At 47.0% G+C, this 14,773-nt stretch overlaps 1 protein-coding gene across 5 annotated transcripts; it reads right to left on the reverse strand.

The window, feature by feature from the left end:
* Window positions 1–11: 11 nt before the first annotated feature.
* Window positions 12–14,728, reverse strand: BRD8 (bromodomain containing 8). 5 transcript variants are annotated; one of them, XR_008207293.1, is made up of 23 exons: window positions 14,609–14,728; window positions 14,226–14,322; window positions 13,520–13,589; window positions 12,599–12,648; window positions 12,361–12,483; window positions 12,127–12,207; window positions 11,612–11,676; window positions 10,987–11,123; window positions 10,339–10,554; window positions 8,966–9,110; window positions 7,538–7,747; window positions 6,873–7,153; window positions 5,996–6,451; window positions 5,549–5,642; window positions 5,291–5,337; window positions 4,705–4,919; window positions 4,302–4,394; window positions 4,020–4,088; window positions 3,185–3,362; window positions 2,453–2,557; window positions 1,575–1,619; window positions 816–992; window positions 12–426 (listed from the first exon to the last, which is right to left on the reverse strand). XR_008207293.1 is itself a non-coding variant. In XM_052684997.1 (22 exons), exons 1-22 carry the CDS (start codon window positions 14,625–14,627, stop codon window positions 367–369), a joined length of 2,856 nt encoding a protein of 951 aa, XP_052540957.1. In that variant the 5' UTR covers window positions 14,628–14,728; the 3' UTR covers window positions 12–366. The 5 variants fall into 5 exon arrangements, 2 of the variants coding, with proteins under 2 accessions (XP_052540957.1, XP_052540958.1); XR_008207295.1 differs by lacking the exon at window positions 10,339–10,554; XR_008207294.1 differs by lacking the exon at window positions 7,538–7,747.
* Between the last annotated feature and the right edge of the window lie 45 nt (window positions 14,729–14,773).

Here is a 14,773-nt window from a genome sequence, read left to right on the forward strand (position 1 = left end):
CTGTATACTGGATATTTTTTTTTCCCCAGGCTTTAATATACATACACATTTACACATCACTAGTAGAAATCTGTACACTTCACATTACAGTACATACGAGCCACCAGTTGCTAGCTAACACCAGAACACTGATGAAGCCCAAGACGACTGCCCTAGAACAGGCAGGGGGGCCAGTCTTCCCCTCCAAGGAAGTTTCTTTGGGTAACACATTCTGATGAGATGTCGCTTCCCAGACTCAAGCCAAGAAGGTGGAACAGGTCCCAGAAATGGACCTGCAGCTCTTCTGCCTCTAACAGCTTTAACAGCATCTTGCTTGCACTCCAGCTCTGGATGTTAGGTGCTGGGTTTTCCCCTCTTTCTCTGGCGTCATTTCTTCATCTTCATGTCTGCCTCAATGGCACAGCGACGCCCTCTGGTGCCTCCATCCTAAGTCACAAGGCAAACAAAAAGACTGGCGTTAGCAGAAACCAGTTATGCAACCTTAGACACAAAACATTTCCTCCAGCGTACGGAGGTAAGAAATTGTGCATCTGGCAACAACTTTTCATGCCTTCCAAACAGGAGAAAAAGGGAAGCTCTGCTAAGAAGGCCTGGGGAGGCCTGCTTGCAGACCTACCTAGAATTCATTCTGGATACAGCACGGGTGCTGGGATTTGCAGCATCTCTGCGCATTAGCAGTGGCCAGAACAGAGATGGGCAAAAAGGTTCTCACCCAGACAGATGCTTTTGGAGCCTGCAGTGTGCAGGCTTTCTCCAAAGTGATAGATTCTAGCTCGGCTCTTAAGATGGAAAGAAAAAATTGCTGACTAACCTACCTTATCAGCTGCTGATCCCTACAGGAAGTGCTCCTCCAGTTGAGTGACCCTGGCACTAGCTCCCTAGCTTCTCCGTACAGCTCCTTTCCATGAGCAGAAGGCGAGCTGAGAGCTTCCTTTGATCCGCTGCCCTCTCCCTCTGGCTGACATGCTGACTCTCCTGGAGTACTCCTCTGTCTTTAGATATATGCGAGAGAAAAAATAAACTCTCCATCTTCCTCCCCTCTCTCCTCCCTGCAACTCAGAGGCTCGGGAACACTTTGCAAACACTTCCAGATTACCATGGGCAAAGAGCAAGGTATTTCTGTGGAGTTTGTTATTTGTTTTCTGGTCCATGAACAACAAAGAGAATGCAGCTGAATCCTCACTTTCCCCAGGCCCTTTGTATAGCCTTGAATGTGAAGAAGAGGCAGCTGTGTAAGCGTGAGAGATGTCAGAACTATAGTAATGCATTATTTGGTGTGTCTTCCCATTTACATGGAAAGAAAGCAGGAGAGCAGTTGAGGAAAACAGCAAGGCAGATGACAAAATAAGAACACTTGGAACCAGAAGAAGGACTGAAGACCCACCCACTCACCCAAACCAAGAGGAAGGATCTGAAACGATTAGTCTCTACAGTTCATGGTTGTACAGACCCAAAGTTAAACACATGTTGTTGTAATGCAGAGGACGCTGTGACAGTGCAGTGATCACCCAGACAAGGAGCAGAGGACAATGACAGCAGTACTGCAGTACCTGCTGGAGCCTTTCAATACTTACAAAGAGAGAGAGAAGGAAGGCAGGAGAGCCCATTGGGACACTGTCCTGTTAAAAGGCCAAACAGAAGGATTTATCAGATATCAGATAGGGAAATGCACACACCACACAGAAGCAATAAGCCCACACGTGAGCATGGAGAAACATGTGCCCCACTCCCCTTCCCGCATGGCTTCAGTCTTACATGGCAGGAACACAAAAATGCACAGAAGAGGAATAAGGCAAGAGCAAGAATGCTAGGAAAGGGATATTTATTCCCTCACCAGTTATGGCAAGGCCCGTACCACCAAAAGAACAGCTGCACTCTGCAGTCTGCCACTCTCTCTACTTGAGCTAAGCAGGGAATCCTTGCTGTCACAATGTTATGTGTACCAGCTGAGAGCAGGTGAGGTCATGTAATCAAGCCTGGGTATCTCAGATCAGTGTGGAAGTGGAAAGTTCCATGGTGTGTTTTAAACAGCAAACCACACTCAAGTAACTCTCTGGTTCTGAAAACCTGACTTGGAAGTGAAGAACATGGCAGAGGCTAGTCTTCAATCTGTTACACCTTCCTGCCATACCACACCTCCTCCAAAATTCTACTCATTTCACAACACTTTTCATCACTTGCTCTCGAAATCATGGAAAGAAACAGAGGGGTTGCAGAAATAACTCATGATTCTCAGACCCATTCTGGGGTTGATGTACAGCTCCAGAGCTGAAGTCTAATCAATGGACTTAGTTAAAGAAAAATGATAACGATCGATTGTTCACATGAAGATGCAGGAGCTATTTCAATCTAAAAGCACATTCTGCACACCTTTGGTACTGGAACTTTGTGCAGTATCTCAAGATTCTCCAAAAGACACCAGCCACCCTTGTGCAGGGTGCAGCATTCTCACCTTCTCTGAAGCATCTTGCTTGCGAGTGGAGTCGCGCCCACGCAGGCTCTTTGCGCTGATCCCTGACTCTGATGTTTGCATGATCAGTTGTGTAGCCAGAAATTGCTGCAGGAAAACCACGCTCTGTTAAGATTCTCAAGCAAAACAAGCTCAGTTAGAGCTTGTCAGCTAATCACAAACCACAGGGCTGGGAACGATTGGGTCAGAGACAGTTTCAGTTCCTTGTTTGCTACTCAGAATAAGTTCCCCCATTCACCTCAGAAGCCACGAGTCCGGAGGGACTACAAAAATCCATTTCAAACTATGACAGCCCAGGCAGCTGGGACTTTCCACTTCAGAAGAAATTCTAAGTGATACATATTCTCAGACAGTTTTGTATATGCCTCAAGCCAGCCCAGACTGACAGTCACCAAAAGCAGCAGTTGTCATTCACCGATCTCGCTGCTTATTTCTGTTCCTGAACCACACCCCAGTTCTTGCTGGCCTAAGCATATGTGCACCTCCAAAGGAAATTAGGTTTGAAATTAGCCTGGGCTAAACCAAACATTTTGCTGTGTTTGTTTTAACAATCCAGTTCACCACAAACACCTAAGCTGGTACAAGCAGGCATAGATGGGACTTCATTTGAAGACACTGTGAGAGAAACTTTGTTTTCACTTCCAGAAGTCTCTCCTGTACCTGTGAAGCAATGCAGACACTCTGTTCTGAAACAGCCTCAGCTCAGTACTTTACCTGGATCTGCTCCAGGACATCTCGCTGCATCTCCACAGCCATATGGTACACGTCATGGTCAGAGCTATTGTACATAACTGCATTTTGAAACATCAGCATAATATCACGCTGGAACTCAGCTGTGGTTCGTATCAGCCCGTTCTCGATGTTCTTCTTGATGGTAGATAAATCCATTGGCCTATGAAATACGTTCAAAACAGCAACACAAAGATGTAACTCTCTCCCTTCTCGTTTGCAAACAATCTAAGGACTACGACATATCTAATAAGACCATCTATTTAATTTAGCAGAATATGTTCTCCACATAGGCTGCATTCCTGAGTTCAAGGCCTCAGATCAGGAGACACAGGCTGCTCAGCAGTTAACAGGAATGGAAACAATGCAGAACAGCTGCCTCAAGAGAGGCATTTGCCTTCTCCAGGCACCCTGGGCGACATAAGGGAGCCAGAGCCACTGGACTGTTTAGGTGTATTTTGGTAACTCTCCCAGAATCTGGACTTTCTGAGACAATAAAAGAGCTGATCAAGGAACCCAGGTCTTTGGAATGTCAAACCTTAAATTCAACCCTTGGACACAAACAGAGACAGTCACATACCAATTCACTGATAAAAAGCATTCTGGTCAAGTCTGTACTTCATTCAAGGGTTGGGCTGCGTACAGACTTGTATACATTACTGAAGATGACTCTTTTTCTTGGGGAAATTGAATGATGTCAGAAGAAAAGTATTTTCCAAGTTTTGCAGTCTGAACAACAGATGAAATCTAGACTTTTCCTGCTTGAAATTCTTACACAAATACACCAGAGTTTTCGTGACATAAGAATGCTGAGACTCACCTCTGCACAATGCTGTGGTAGCCTGGTGCTATATCATCAGTCACAGGCTGCAGGAAGACATTGGCATACCTAAAGGGAGAAAGACTCCACTGAATGCCCTGTCCTTGCCAATAGAAGAACAATTCTCAAATACTTGTGTCATGCTCTCGTGTTTATTTGCCTGCTATCACTAACAGTATGATTCACCCTGTATCAAGGCAGGTAAGCCACAGAGTTGGGAAAGGACAGGCTTGCCTGATATTAGTCACTTCTTTCTGCCAGTTCTCAAGACATCAAACTCACCTGTGATTAGCTGCTGCTCTCCAAACCAGCATGATGGCTTTCTTCCAGATCTTCTGAGCCTGTATTGCTTCCTGATCCTCACTGCACACTGAGCTGAGAAAAAACGGTATGATTTCCTTTGTGAATCTCCATACTGTCTTCGAGTAGAAACCTTACAGTTCATTTTGCCTTTGGCATGCTTACAGTAAACCAAGCTGGAGAGAGAGATGAAAAATGGGACCTGGCACTACAGCATTGTATGAACACCTGCACTTCTGAGTAAGGACAATCTAGTGCCAGACAAATCATCAACAAATTTCCCCACTGCATCCACTGAGCAAAACAGAAATGAGAATCCTACACTCCCCCCAGGAAACAGCCTGGGATTTGCACCTGTGTGACACAGAGCTTCACTGATACTCACAACTGCGAGGAGGCTGGGCTGCTGGGGATGGAGTCAGCTAGTGTGTGAGACTGTAATGGTGCGTTGTGGACACTGAAGCCATCGTCGCTCTCACTCACAGGGGGTTCGTTATCCATCTCTGACAGATATCCCTCACCTTGATCTTCTTCTTTGGGCTCCTCCAAACTGGCAGCCTCACTGGCACCATCCTCATCATCCTCTTCACCCTGCCCATCCTGAAACACAAGGAGTTCATAAGTCTGCACGGCCAACTACAGCAGCAACTCAAAGCCTCCAAAGCACTATGGTTCAGCAAGCAGAGTGATATTCTTACTATAGCTGTTGACAACTGTGCAGGCACTTCCACAAAATTCTGCTTACTATCCTGCCTTACTTCCCACTGCCAACAGCTTAAAGATAGAAACGCGTGTACTCAGCTGTACAGGGCCTGCAGCAATCTCCCCTTTAGTTCCCAACTTCATGCTGACTATTTCTCAGTGCAGAAAGCTGAACACAGGCTTTGTTTTTTAGTAGGTGGGAGCCAGAAAGCAGCAGCAGTGAGGTCTTATTAGTGAAACCAAGAGGACTATAGCCAATTCACAATTACCTTCATCTGACTCCTAAAGAGGGCTTGGGCTTCCTCCTTCATTGAGTCTGCGAAAGAAAGAGAAGCAGAAAGGTTATAGTTCTCTAATGCAGTCTTTTCTACAAAAGCTCCTGAACCAAAGCCTACTGTCCTGCAGTAATTACCCCTGTTCCTACATATACTTTTCTCCCTCCACCCCAAAACACCTGAACCAGATCACTGACATCTATCCAGCTAATAATGTTGCATGTAAAAGATTTCCTAGCTGTATTAAGTTACCTGACAGCTCAAATTTGTGCTGAACATCAGCCTGTGAGGAGTCTTCACTCACATTTGGGACTTGTGGAGGGGATGAATCATCATCAGGTGGGGTCTGGAGGGAAGAGAAATGCACAAATCTAGACGTTTGTGTCAGCTTACTTCAGTGAAGGTGTGGGCACAACTAATCTCGCTCTAACCTAGCTCAAGGCAATGAATTTCACTGAGCACCTTCCCAACAGCAGTTCTGCACATGGGCCAGGGGAGTTACATCAAAGTACTGCCTAAAGCAGAGAAGTTCCCTGCAGGTGGAAGGGATCGGCAGTACGACTCCCAAGGAAACAGTCAGCCACATTCATTGATGCGTCACCTTCAACCCAGCACTCATCCTTCCTCTAAACCTCTTTCCTGCCTACTACAGCTACTCCTCTTTCCCCACATCAGTTTCAGGCCTCTCAGCTCACGTACCTCAGTCTTCACCGTATTGTGCATTGTGTCTTCTCCCTTGGTCGATTCTATTTCAATTTCAGAGCTCTCTCCTGCTGCCACAGCTGCTCTTTGATCCTCCTCAATCTCTTGACTCCTAAGCTCTGGCGTTTCTGTTACTCTCGTTGTTGCTGACATGGTTTCTTCAGTGCCCAGCTGATTCTGCTCTTGCTCTGCAGGTTCTGTCTTTATTTCTGATCCCAGCTCTCCGATGCCCATTAGCTCTCGAATTCCCTTTGCCTCTGGCTCCTCACACTCCAGTCTCTCCTGCTTCACAGTCACAGACACTTGGGGTATCTGGGCCTGTTTCTCATGTTCCTGATGAATTGGGTGTTCCCATGGGCCAGGCAAAGCCTGAGGGTCATCAGTATCTTCACAGAAAGAGGACAGAGCAGCTTCCACAACTGCCGCATCCAGAACTTCGGGGTTGTCATCTACCTTTATTACCAAAATAAACACAGAGAAATGCAGACCAAGGTCAGACAGAGGGACTAAAAATAATTCACTGTTATTTGGTAGCAAGCTAACTGTAAAAAAGCTGGGTGTAACAGATCTACAGAGTTGCTTTTAGCAGAGTCCCATCACTCGCTGTGGAGTCTCAGTTTCAGTAAAAGGGCACTGACTCAAACCCTATCCAACATGAGAGAGATTTCTGTCTGTATTGTGGAGCAAAGCACCAGGCTAAATGTGGCACTGGTGTCACAGTCGCTTTCTACTGACAATGACTGTGAAAATGGGCATTTTGAAAAAGTTATTCCTTTCCTGTTTAAGCTGATTAATTTGACAAGAAGTAATCGGTTGAGATTAACCTAATTTGATGGGGAAAACAAGCTACCAGCTCTGTGCTTTGCCTGTTTACCTTGTCTTCAATGATGGCTATAATATTTCCAACAGTATCAAAGTCCAGCTCTTCGCCTGTATAGGACACTGCAATATCCATCTTCTCAGCCAAATCCAGGTCTTCTTTCCCATCAATGCAGTGATCTTTGGAAGACCCCGCAGTACTGCCAGCTCCAGAACCCAGGCACTCTTTCTTGATTGAATCAATGATCATGGATATTTCACTGCTGTCCATGGATACTGTCACTGTATGGGAATCAGACACTGCTTCCATGGAAACACAGGCTTCTGGCTGGCTCACTGCACAGGGACGAGAGCAACAATCATAACCAAATACTGCAGTGGCTAAGACCAATCACCACTCTCAAGTACCCCAGCTCCACCCATAACAGCATGGCATAGAAAAGTGCAAGACAAATACGGGTGACATGTTTGCTTTCCCACGGCAGAGAGAAAGAGAGATTCCAGGCCTGGAATCAGCCCCTGAATCACAATCCAGCAACTCCCGCCCAACAAACCCTGTTTAAATCCCATATTCACCACCTGTTTACTCCAAAACCCAGCCACAACCATCCTTTCAGAAAGGAAGGCGGGTCGGAGATGGTACAACGCCAGCTGAGAGCTTGCCGGTGCTGTGCCCAAGGCAAGTTCTGCGACCTACGAGTGCGCCGTTCAGACACGCACCTGTGACTACGCTTTCTGGAGCTGCAGCTGGTGGCACAACGGATGATGCTGACAGCGTGGGCATCATGACAATGGTTGCCTGCGACACAGGCTCTACAGGGGGTGGCAGGAGCTTAGCTGGAGGTTCGCTGGCAACAGCGGAGAAGGAAGCAAGAGGTGAGGTGAACTGCGCAGGACCAGCTTCTAAAAGCCGGGAAAGCGTAGGAGCACCTACCAGAGAGTAGAAGGGAAAAGCACATGAGCGAGAAGCAGCACCGCTGGGTTCCTCACTCGTATGGTGGCTTCCTCTGGGAGAACACACTAAATAGTGCCTACTGACAGTCCCAAAAGCTGTAAAGAAAGCTGCACCACAAACGCATGATTCCTAGGTGCAGTCAGAGATGAAATCATGCAGACTATGGGACAGTGTTCAAAGTAAGGCCTGGACAGGCTAAGCCACACATGCAGAGAGATCCCCTTCCAAAGGTTCATTCCAATATAATTACAGGAAATCTGAAAACCCGGACTGAGAGAGACACACAGGGTAAGCCAAGACAAACAGTCATCACAGGAGGTGGAAGGGAGCAGAGGGAATCTCTTTGCAGGTCTTTCTTGGAGACTTCCTTTGTTATCAGAGGTTGCCACTCAGCCGTAACTTCCAGTCTGAATTTACTGAACCATCTGGACCAAATTAAAAGGTCTTAAAGAACAGAGATGGGTAAGGAAAGTAAGATTATTCATTTGGAATTACGTATCAACAAACGGTGTAAACCCTCAGTTGCAGACAACATTAATAAATCCTTCGTTAGTATCAGCTGAGAAGGAACTTCATCTCAGGCAGGAGGTTCTGAAAGGCCTCAGTGCACAGATTCCCACACTGTCCCTTCTCACTCAGCCTATGGAATTTTCTCTAGAGCCCACAGTCCACTGCAGTCTAATTCTCAGCGCTCCCCTGAGAAGCAGAGGTAAGGTAAATGAAGTCTGCAGTTTCACAGGCAGCTGTATTTAGACACATTGAGGCTCAGACACTAGATACAATTTTCCCCAACTCCCTGTCAACTAAATCTTCATTTCTAAACTGAACTGCCAGCTATTAGGCCAACATCAAACCCAGAAAACTAGACTGGATGGACCAGAGCCAATCAAATCTATCCATTCCAGTCATTTCAGACCAAGACATACATACATACATATATATATATATATTTTTTTCCCATTAAGAATTAGTCTTCTCAAAAGGAAAACAGGGAAAGGGATAAGAGTGCAGAAATAGCAACAGATCTGGTAAAGAAGCCCCCAGATGAGGCAGGCTGAGAAATGCTTTTCGTTTCTCTCCAAGGAGAATTCATAAAACAGTCTGTGAAATTATGGCACGTAACAGCAACATTGCTAAGCCTCAGGGCCTTCTAAAGGGAGAACCGTACAGGGAAAAAAACCCTTTTGAGTTACCTGAAGCAGCAGGAGATGCAGGAACAGCACCAGGTGCTGACTGCATTTCCCCACTGTGCAGCACTGGAAGGACACTTCCTACCTCCAGCAGGACTCCTGAGCTGTTCATGTGACCAGAAGCCACTGCCATCTCATTTTCACCAACCTGCCAAAGGAGGACACAACTGAAGTTCCCGGAGATATGAACACATCAGCGATTCTCTGCCAGATATGCACCTCTGTGAGTATATCCATCATTTGCTGTCTCAACAGTTCTGTGCTTTTTGTCCAGTCTAGTCCCTGCCTAAGGTCCCCTTATGCAAGTTTAAAACTATTTTTCAACTACAATACAGCTACAGTGCAAACTCCCATTAAGGTAGGACAAAAACATCATTTGCTCTACCTCAGTTACTCAGCACAAAGATCACACAATTCCTTGCAATACCGGTAGAGTTAGCCTCTCTACCCCCTAAAATGGCAAGGAATTATCCTTTGAGTTCAGAGAAACTGACACATGAAGATGGAATGCAACTCTGTCAAGGTCACACTCTAAACCACTAACAGACTGAATCAACTGATACAAAGAAAACCCAAAGACTTCCACAGCCATTCTCTTCCCTTTGTCGTATCTTACACTGCAGCCCACTAACACAGAGCATGGAACACCTACACAAGGTAATGTATAGAAAATGCTCCAAATATGATTACTAAAAAATCATCAACAGCAATACATCTACTTCATCACACAAGCACTACTGCAGGGAATCAATGACGTGTGCAGGCTGATGGCTGCTGCTTTCTGCAGGGCTCTGATTGGAGTCAGCAATGGCTGCCCTCCTTCCTAAGCCTTCTAGTCACTAACACCAGAAGGGCCAAAATGACATCACAACTATTTTAGTAACTGGCTACAACTAGGAGAAGACTGAAGAAATTCAATATTGGTCATAAACTTCACTGAAGGACTCTCTATTCCTACACTAAGATCCACTATAAAGACTGAAGCACAAGATTACATCCTGCCAAGATGTAAGCAAGAACTGTGAGCCCAAAGGAGAACTCAACAAGAACCATGGAGACTGACCGGGATGATGCCTACTAACATGCAGCCCCAGTGAGAACCATTTCCTCTACCAAAGCCTGCAACTCCAACTCCTTACAGCTAGGGACAGCCAGTTCCATGTGCTGACACCTGCAGCCCTGGACCCCCAGTAAAGCTGGGAAAGAATCCCACCTTTGTGGCTTCACAGGGATAATTATCTCTCAAATTTCTCTTCTGCTGGGATTCTCACACAACAGTATATTTTTTAAAAGCCTTTGCAGCTCCTCCTTTTTCAGTGGAAGAGTCTGGAGCAGATTATTTGTGTGCTTGTATATATGAGCAGAGAGCTCCATACCAGCCTGGGGCTTGTGGGCAGGAGACTGCCCTTCTTCAGCAGCTCTGAGAGCAGAGGGGAAGGAGGCGGAGTTGCTTTTTGTCCTAGCATCTTTTTCTGGGGTGAATCATCAGTGACTGGGGTCATGGGGGCATCCAGGGGAGCAGAGCCTGGAGGGGTGTCAGGGATTCCAATGAAGGAGGCAACTGGGGTGCTGGGCAATGTCCCTGGAGTGACCTGAGAAAGAGAAAAACCACACTGTTCAAAGCCACACTCCACCACACCGACTAGTCCCACTTGCTCCTTCCCCCAAGAGCAGTGATCAAGAGCAGCACACCACAGACACCTACTACATTCACTCACTACACTACTCCAGGCTTTCACCCTTTCCCTGCCCTGTAGTGCCACTTCCCAGGCACACACAGAAGACTGCCTGGTCAACCCACTGCTGCCCCTACACAGCCTTTGATTCAGGCACCTGATCCTCACAGACACGGAGGAAGACACGTCTCTCGAGCAGCACTGTACATCAACCACACTACAGCACTACCACAAGGAAAAGTCTGCAGAACAAGCCAAGGGCTTCTCCCCACGCTCCTGTTCCATGAAGGATGCAGAACCCCATGTCCCAGGCTGGTCTTTCCCTCTTACCATGGGAAGCGTTCTTACCCCTGGGCTGGCCTCATCCACAGCAGGCTGAGACAGATCTCCCAGAGCATAGTCTCCCCCCGGAGAGGTTGAACCTGCAGGGGAGCGAACCATCACACCCGTTAACCTGCGTGGCGGATTCTTAATGGCCAGACGAGCTGGAAGAGAACAGAAGAGAAAGGGATTCCATGACTCCATCCATCTCGGACAGCTCCTGAGTTACTTCTGACTGGCCTAAAGAACCCTAAGAAAACAATTTATACTGTAGAAACTTCCTGCACCACACCACACTAAGATCACAGATAATACTAGGGATTGGTAATGCACCTTAATTTCATTTCCCCAGCAACTGGGTGTTTACCACATCCCACCACTGCTAGGGTAGCTCACTGCATTGCCCTAGGAACTGTGAATGGATGGAACATTCAGAACGAATTCTTACTCCTCTCACACATGTCCTTTCTACAGAATCTGTTTTCTTATCAGAACTCTTTGTGTTTTGCTGGAAAGAGAATACAAACTCTTTCTTCCACCCCGAGGGCAAAGAATTCACACCATATCATGTCGTAAGACATGATATTTTCCAGAGGTTCTGAAGAACAGAAGCACATCCCTTGGGGAGCAAAGAAGCAGCTGTCCAGCTTACCTTGATAAGCAGCATCTGTAGCCTTCCTCTTGACTTCTGCCTCCTCCTCCTCCAGCTTCTTCTTTCTGTACACAGAATAAAAATCTTGTCACGTGTTCCACTGCCCCTTAGCTTCTCCCACACAATCAGCTTACTGGCCCCTACCCCATAATCTCCAGACAACAATGAACTACTCTGTGGACTCAGCCTTAAATCCTCTGAGGAGGAAAGCAGAATCAGAGGCCAACAAGAGAATACCACGCTTCACAGGAAGTTTCACTTCCAGTAGCACATCAAAATGGTAGAAGCAAGCATCATTTTGCAAGCCATTGACAAATTTTATCCTAACTCTATCTAACTCTGGAAGATGTTTCACATCAGCTGCTGTCCCGCAGCCTAAGTTCACCCCCAGAGGCCAAAGCATGACCTATCTCTCTCAGTTCAAAAAGGACTGAACCAAAGACGTCTGCCAAACACAAAACATCAGGGACTACAATCTCAAAAGAAAACAACACGGAAATACTTAAATAACCCACATCATAATCTCATTGCACAGCTCCTCCAGTCTGTTATCCATGTGTCCAGCCTGGATCAGCTCTGCATCCTTCTTGAGTTGCCTGTAATCAGAAAATCTTCTTACTTACTTATCACCAACCAATAAGCCCAAAAAGCTCCTGTTCCATACGCTTCTGCCCCAAGCACCATCCCACTTAGGCCACTTTTTCAGGACAGGTTTTCAGGCACAGCACAGCTCTGCCTCTGCCACATACCTGTATTTCTCCTGTGTTTCTTTAATAATTTTCTTCAACTCCTCAACCCGTTCTGCAGTCAGTTTCCGCACAATGACATCTTCCACAGTTTCCACCACCTCTCCTTTCTCACCACGCTTTCTCCTGCAGAACAAGAGGAAAACAAAACAGTCATGAAGCAGAAAATCTGAGTTCTCCTTTCTTTCATGGCTGCTGCCAGCCGTTCCCAGTCTGCATTTGCTTCAGATTTTATACTCACTTAGGGGTCTCTGTAGTCTCCAAGAGCTCTGAATACTGAGATGCACAATGCTGAAAAGAAAGAAAGAAAATCAGAGGACATCAAAGAGTCAGATCAACCTACCTACAAAACCTTCAGGCCATTACTCTTCAGAGGTCTAATGCTTTATGAACAGAATTCTCCTGAGCTTCTCCCAAAGATACAATTTAGCAGACCTCAAAAGGAGGAAGCAAGTTCACTTTTTCATTCTAGCTGAATGAAACAGATTTGGCTGATTCAGAACAAAGACAAAAAAACAGACATTCCCAAAAAACAAATTAGAAAAAAAAAAAAAAAGAACCTGAACACGAACAGGAAATCTGTAACTGTAACACTTCAGTCTGTGAACACAGACCAAAAATATTTCAATGAAGAAGACAAGATAGTATTAAATCAAGCTTAACAAAACTACAGAAATAGTAAATGACATTAAAACCAAACCGAAAAAGAGACTTCTCCCTTAATTCTCTTAATTTCTCTCTGGCCCTTACCTAACAAAAATTCCTGGTGCTTGGCCAAACACTTGGACACACCAAAATATAAGGGCATCCACAAAACCCCACAGCTCAATCATGTGCCTCTTTTGGTTTGCTTTGAATCTGCCTCCTGTCAGTCCTACTTAATAGCCTCTAACTCTTCTACTGGACAAGCCCTGTTCACCACTGGCACGCTGCTCACAACTGTATGGGCATCTGTTTTCTTTTCAGTTATCTCTTTCTTACGCCAAAAGGTTCTACATTACTTTGTCATCCCTTAGAAGGGATCTTTCCACGTCTCTGATCATTCTGCTCTCTTTTTTTTAACCTTATCCAGTCTTATATCAATTCAGTTTTGTAATCTTATTGCCTTCCACACCGCATACAGAATTCATTTTTTTCCAGGACTACATTGGCAGCCTCTTACCTTTTGGGAAAACCAATCAGGCGGGCGGCCTGGCTCTGCAAAGGGTTTGATGGCTCTGCTGACTGAGACCCTGCAGGGGAAAAATAGCACATGACTGCTCACTGACCCTACCCCGACCAACACACTGTGAAAAGGTCTCTTAATGCTCATCACAGAACAGTCCCCATTAACACAATGGATTTGCCAAGATGGAGTTGTTTTTTTCTTTTAAGGAATCATTCAACTATGGCCTCCGGACTCCTGCTGCAACAGTTTCCCTTCCTTGCTTTGAAAATCATGTTCTAGTCAATTAAACAAAAACTTCCCTTTCTGGGGGGGAAACAGGCAGCAAAACCAAGCTAGGAGCACAGGAATGGCAAACACAGCTCGTACATGTGTTACCTGGACACAACTCTTCCTATTCAAGCTTGCCACGGTTCAAGAAGTGTCTGGATAACACTATCAGACACAGAGTCTGTATTTTGGATAGCTGTACGTAGAGCAAGTAGTTGGACTCAATGAACCCGGTGTGCCCCTTCCAACTCAGGATGCTCTATGATTCAATCTACAAACACGTGCTCTGCACCAATTAATGTACTTCTGTTTTCACACGCTATTCCAGAAGAAGCAGAGCCGTTTCCAGGCACGTGTTTAACACCCCTACCCGTAGCACGCCGGAAAAAGAATCGCACAGGACCAACCGCACAGTGCCAGGCCCACCCCTTACCAGTTCTGGTCGCCGCTGCGCATGACAGAGGAGGCGAGGCAGAGCTTCTCGCGGATGGACCAGGGCTCGGTGGGGCCAGCGCTCAGCAGCTTATGCTCTGCAGGGACAACGGGAAGCTCCGCACCGCGGCAACGCACCGCGGGAGCCGCTCCGCGCCAAGCCCCGCCCACACCACCCTTTGGCCCCACCCACTCTAGCAGGCCCCGCCCATTTCGACAGTTGGCCCCGCCTTTCCCCTCAGACCTCCTCAGATCTCCTCGGGCCGCTCCCCCGCCCCTTCCCGCCTCAGCACCGTGACTGCGAGCCGCCGCCGTTCCTCTGCCCCCGGCTAAGCGGTTCCCCACCGGTTCCCCACCGGCTCTCCCCACACGCCCCGCACTCACTCCCCGTTCCCGCCGCCATCTTCCCCGCCCGGCCCGAGCGAGACGGGGCGGAGCTTCGCGCACAGCCCGCCGGGAGCCGCGCGCGCCCCTCCCCTCGAGATCAGGCCCCGCCCATCCGGTCTCAGCACAGCCACTGATTGGTTAGCGCGCCGCCACGGGCTGCCA

Source organism: Tympanuchus pallidicinctus, unplaced genomic scaffold (assembly GCF_026119805.1).
Source record: "Tympanuchus pallidicinctus isolate F22 unplaced genomic scaffold, pur_lepc_1.0 scaffold21, whole genome shotgun sequence".
Classification (NCBI taxonomy): Eukaryota; Metazoa; Chordata; class Aves; order Galliformes; family Phasianidae; genus Tympanuchus; species Tympanuchus pallidicinctus.

Excerpts from the sequence above, each read along its gene's own strand:
- BRD8 (XM_052684997.1), bottom strand. Across the intron at positions 5,338-5,548 it reads GCACAAATTTGAGCTGTCAG|ACTCAATGAAGGAGGAAGCC; the intron begins GTAACTTAATAC and ends TTTCTTTCGCAG. Across the intron at positions 4,920-5,290 it reads TCTTTAGGAGTCAGATGAAG|GATGGGCAGGGTGAAGAGGA; the intron begins GTAATTGTGAAT and ends CTTGTGTTTCAG.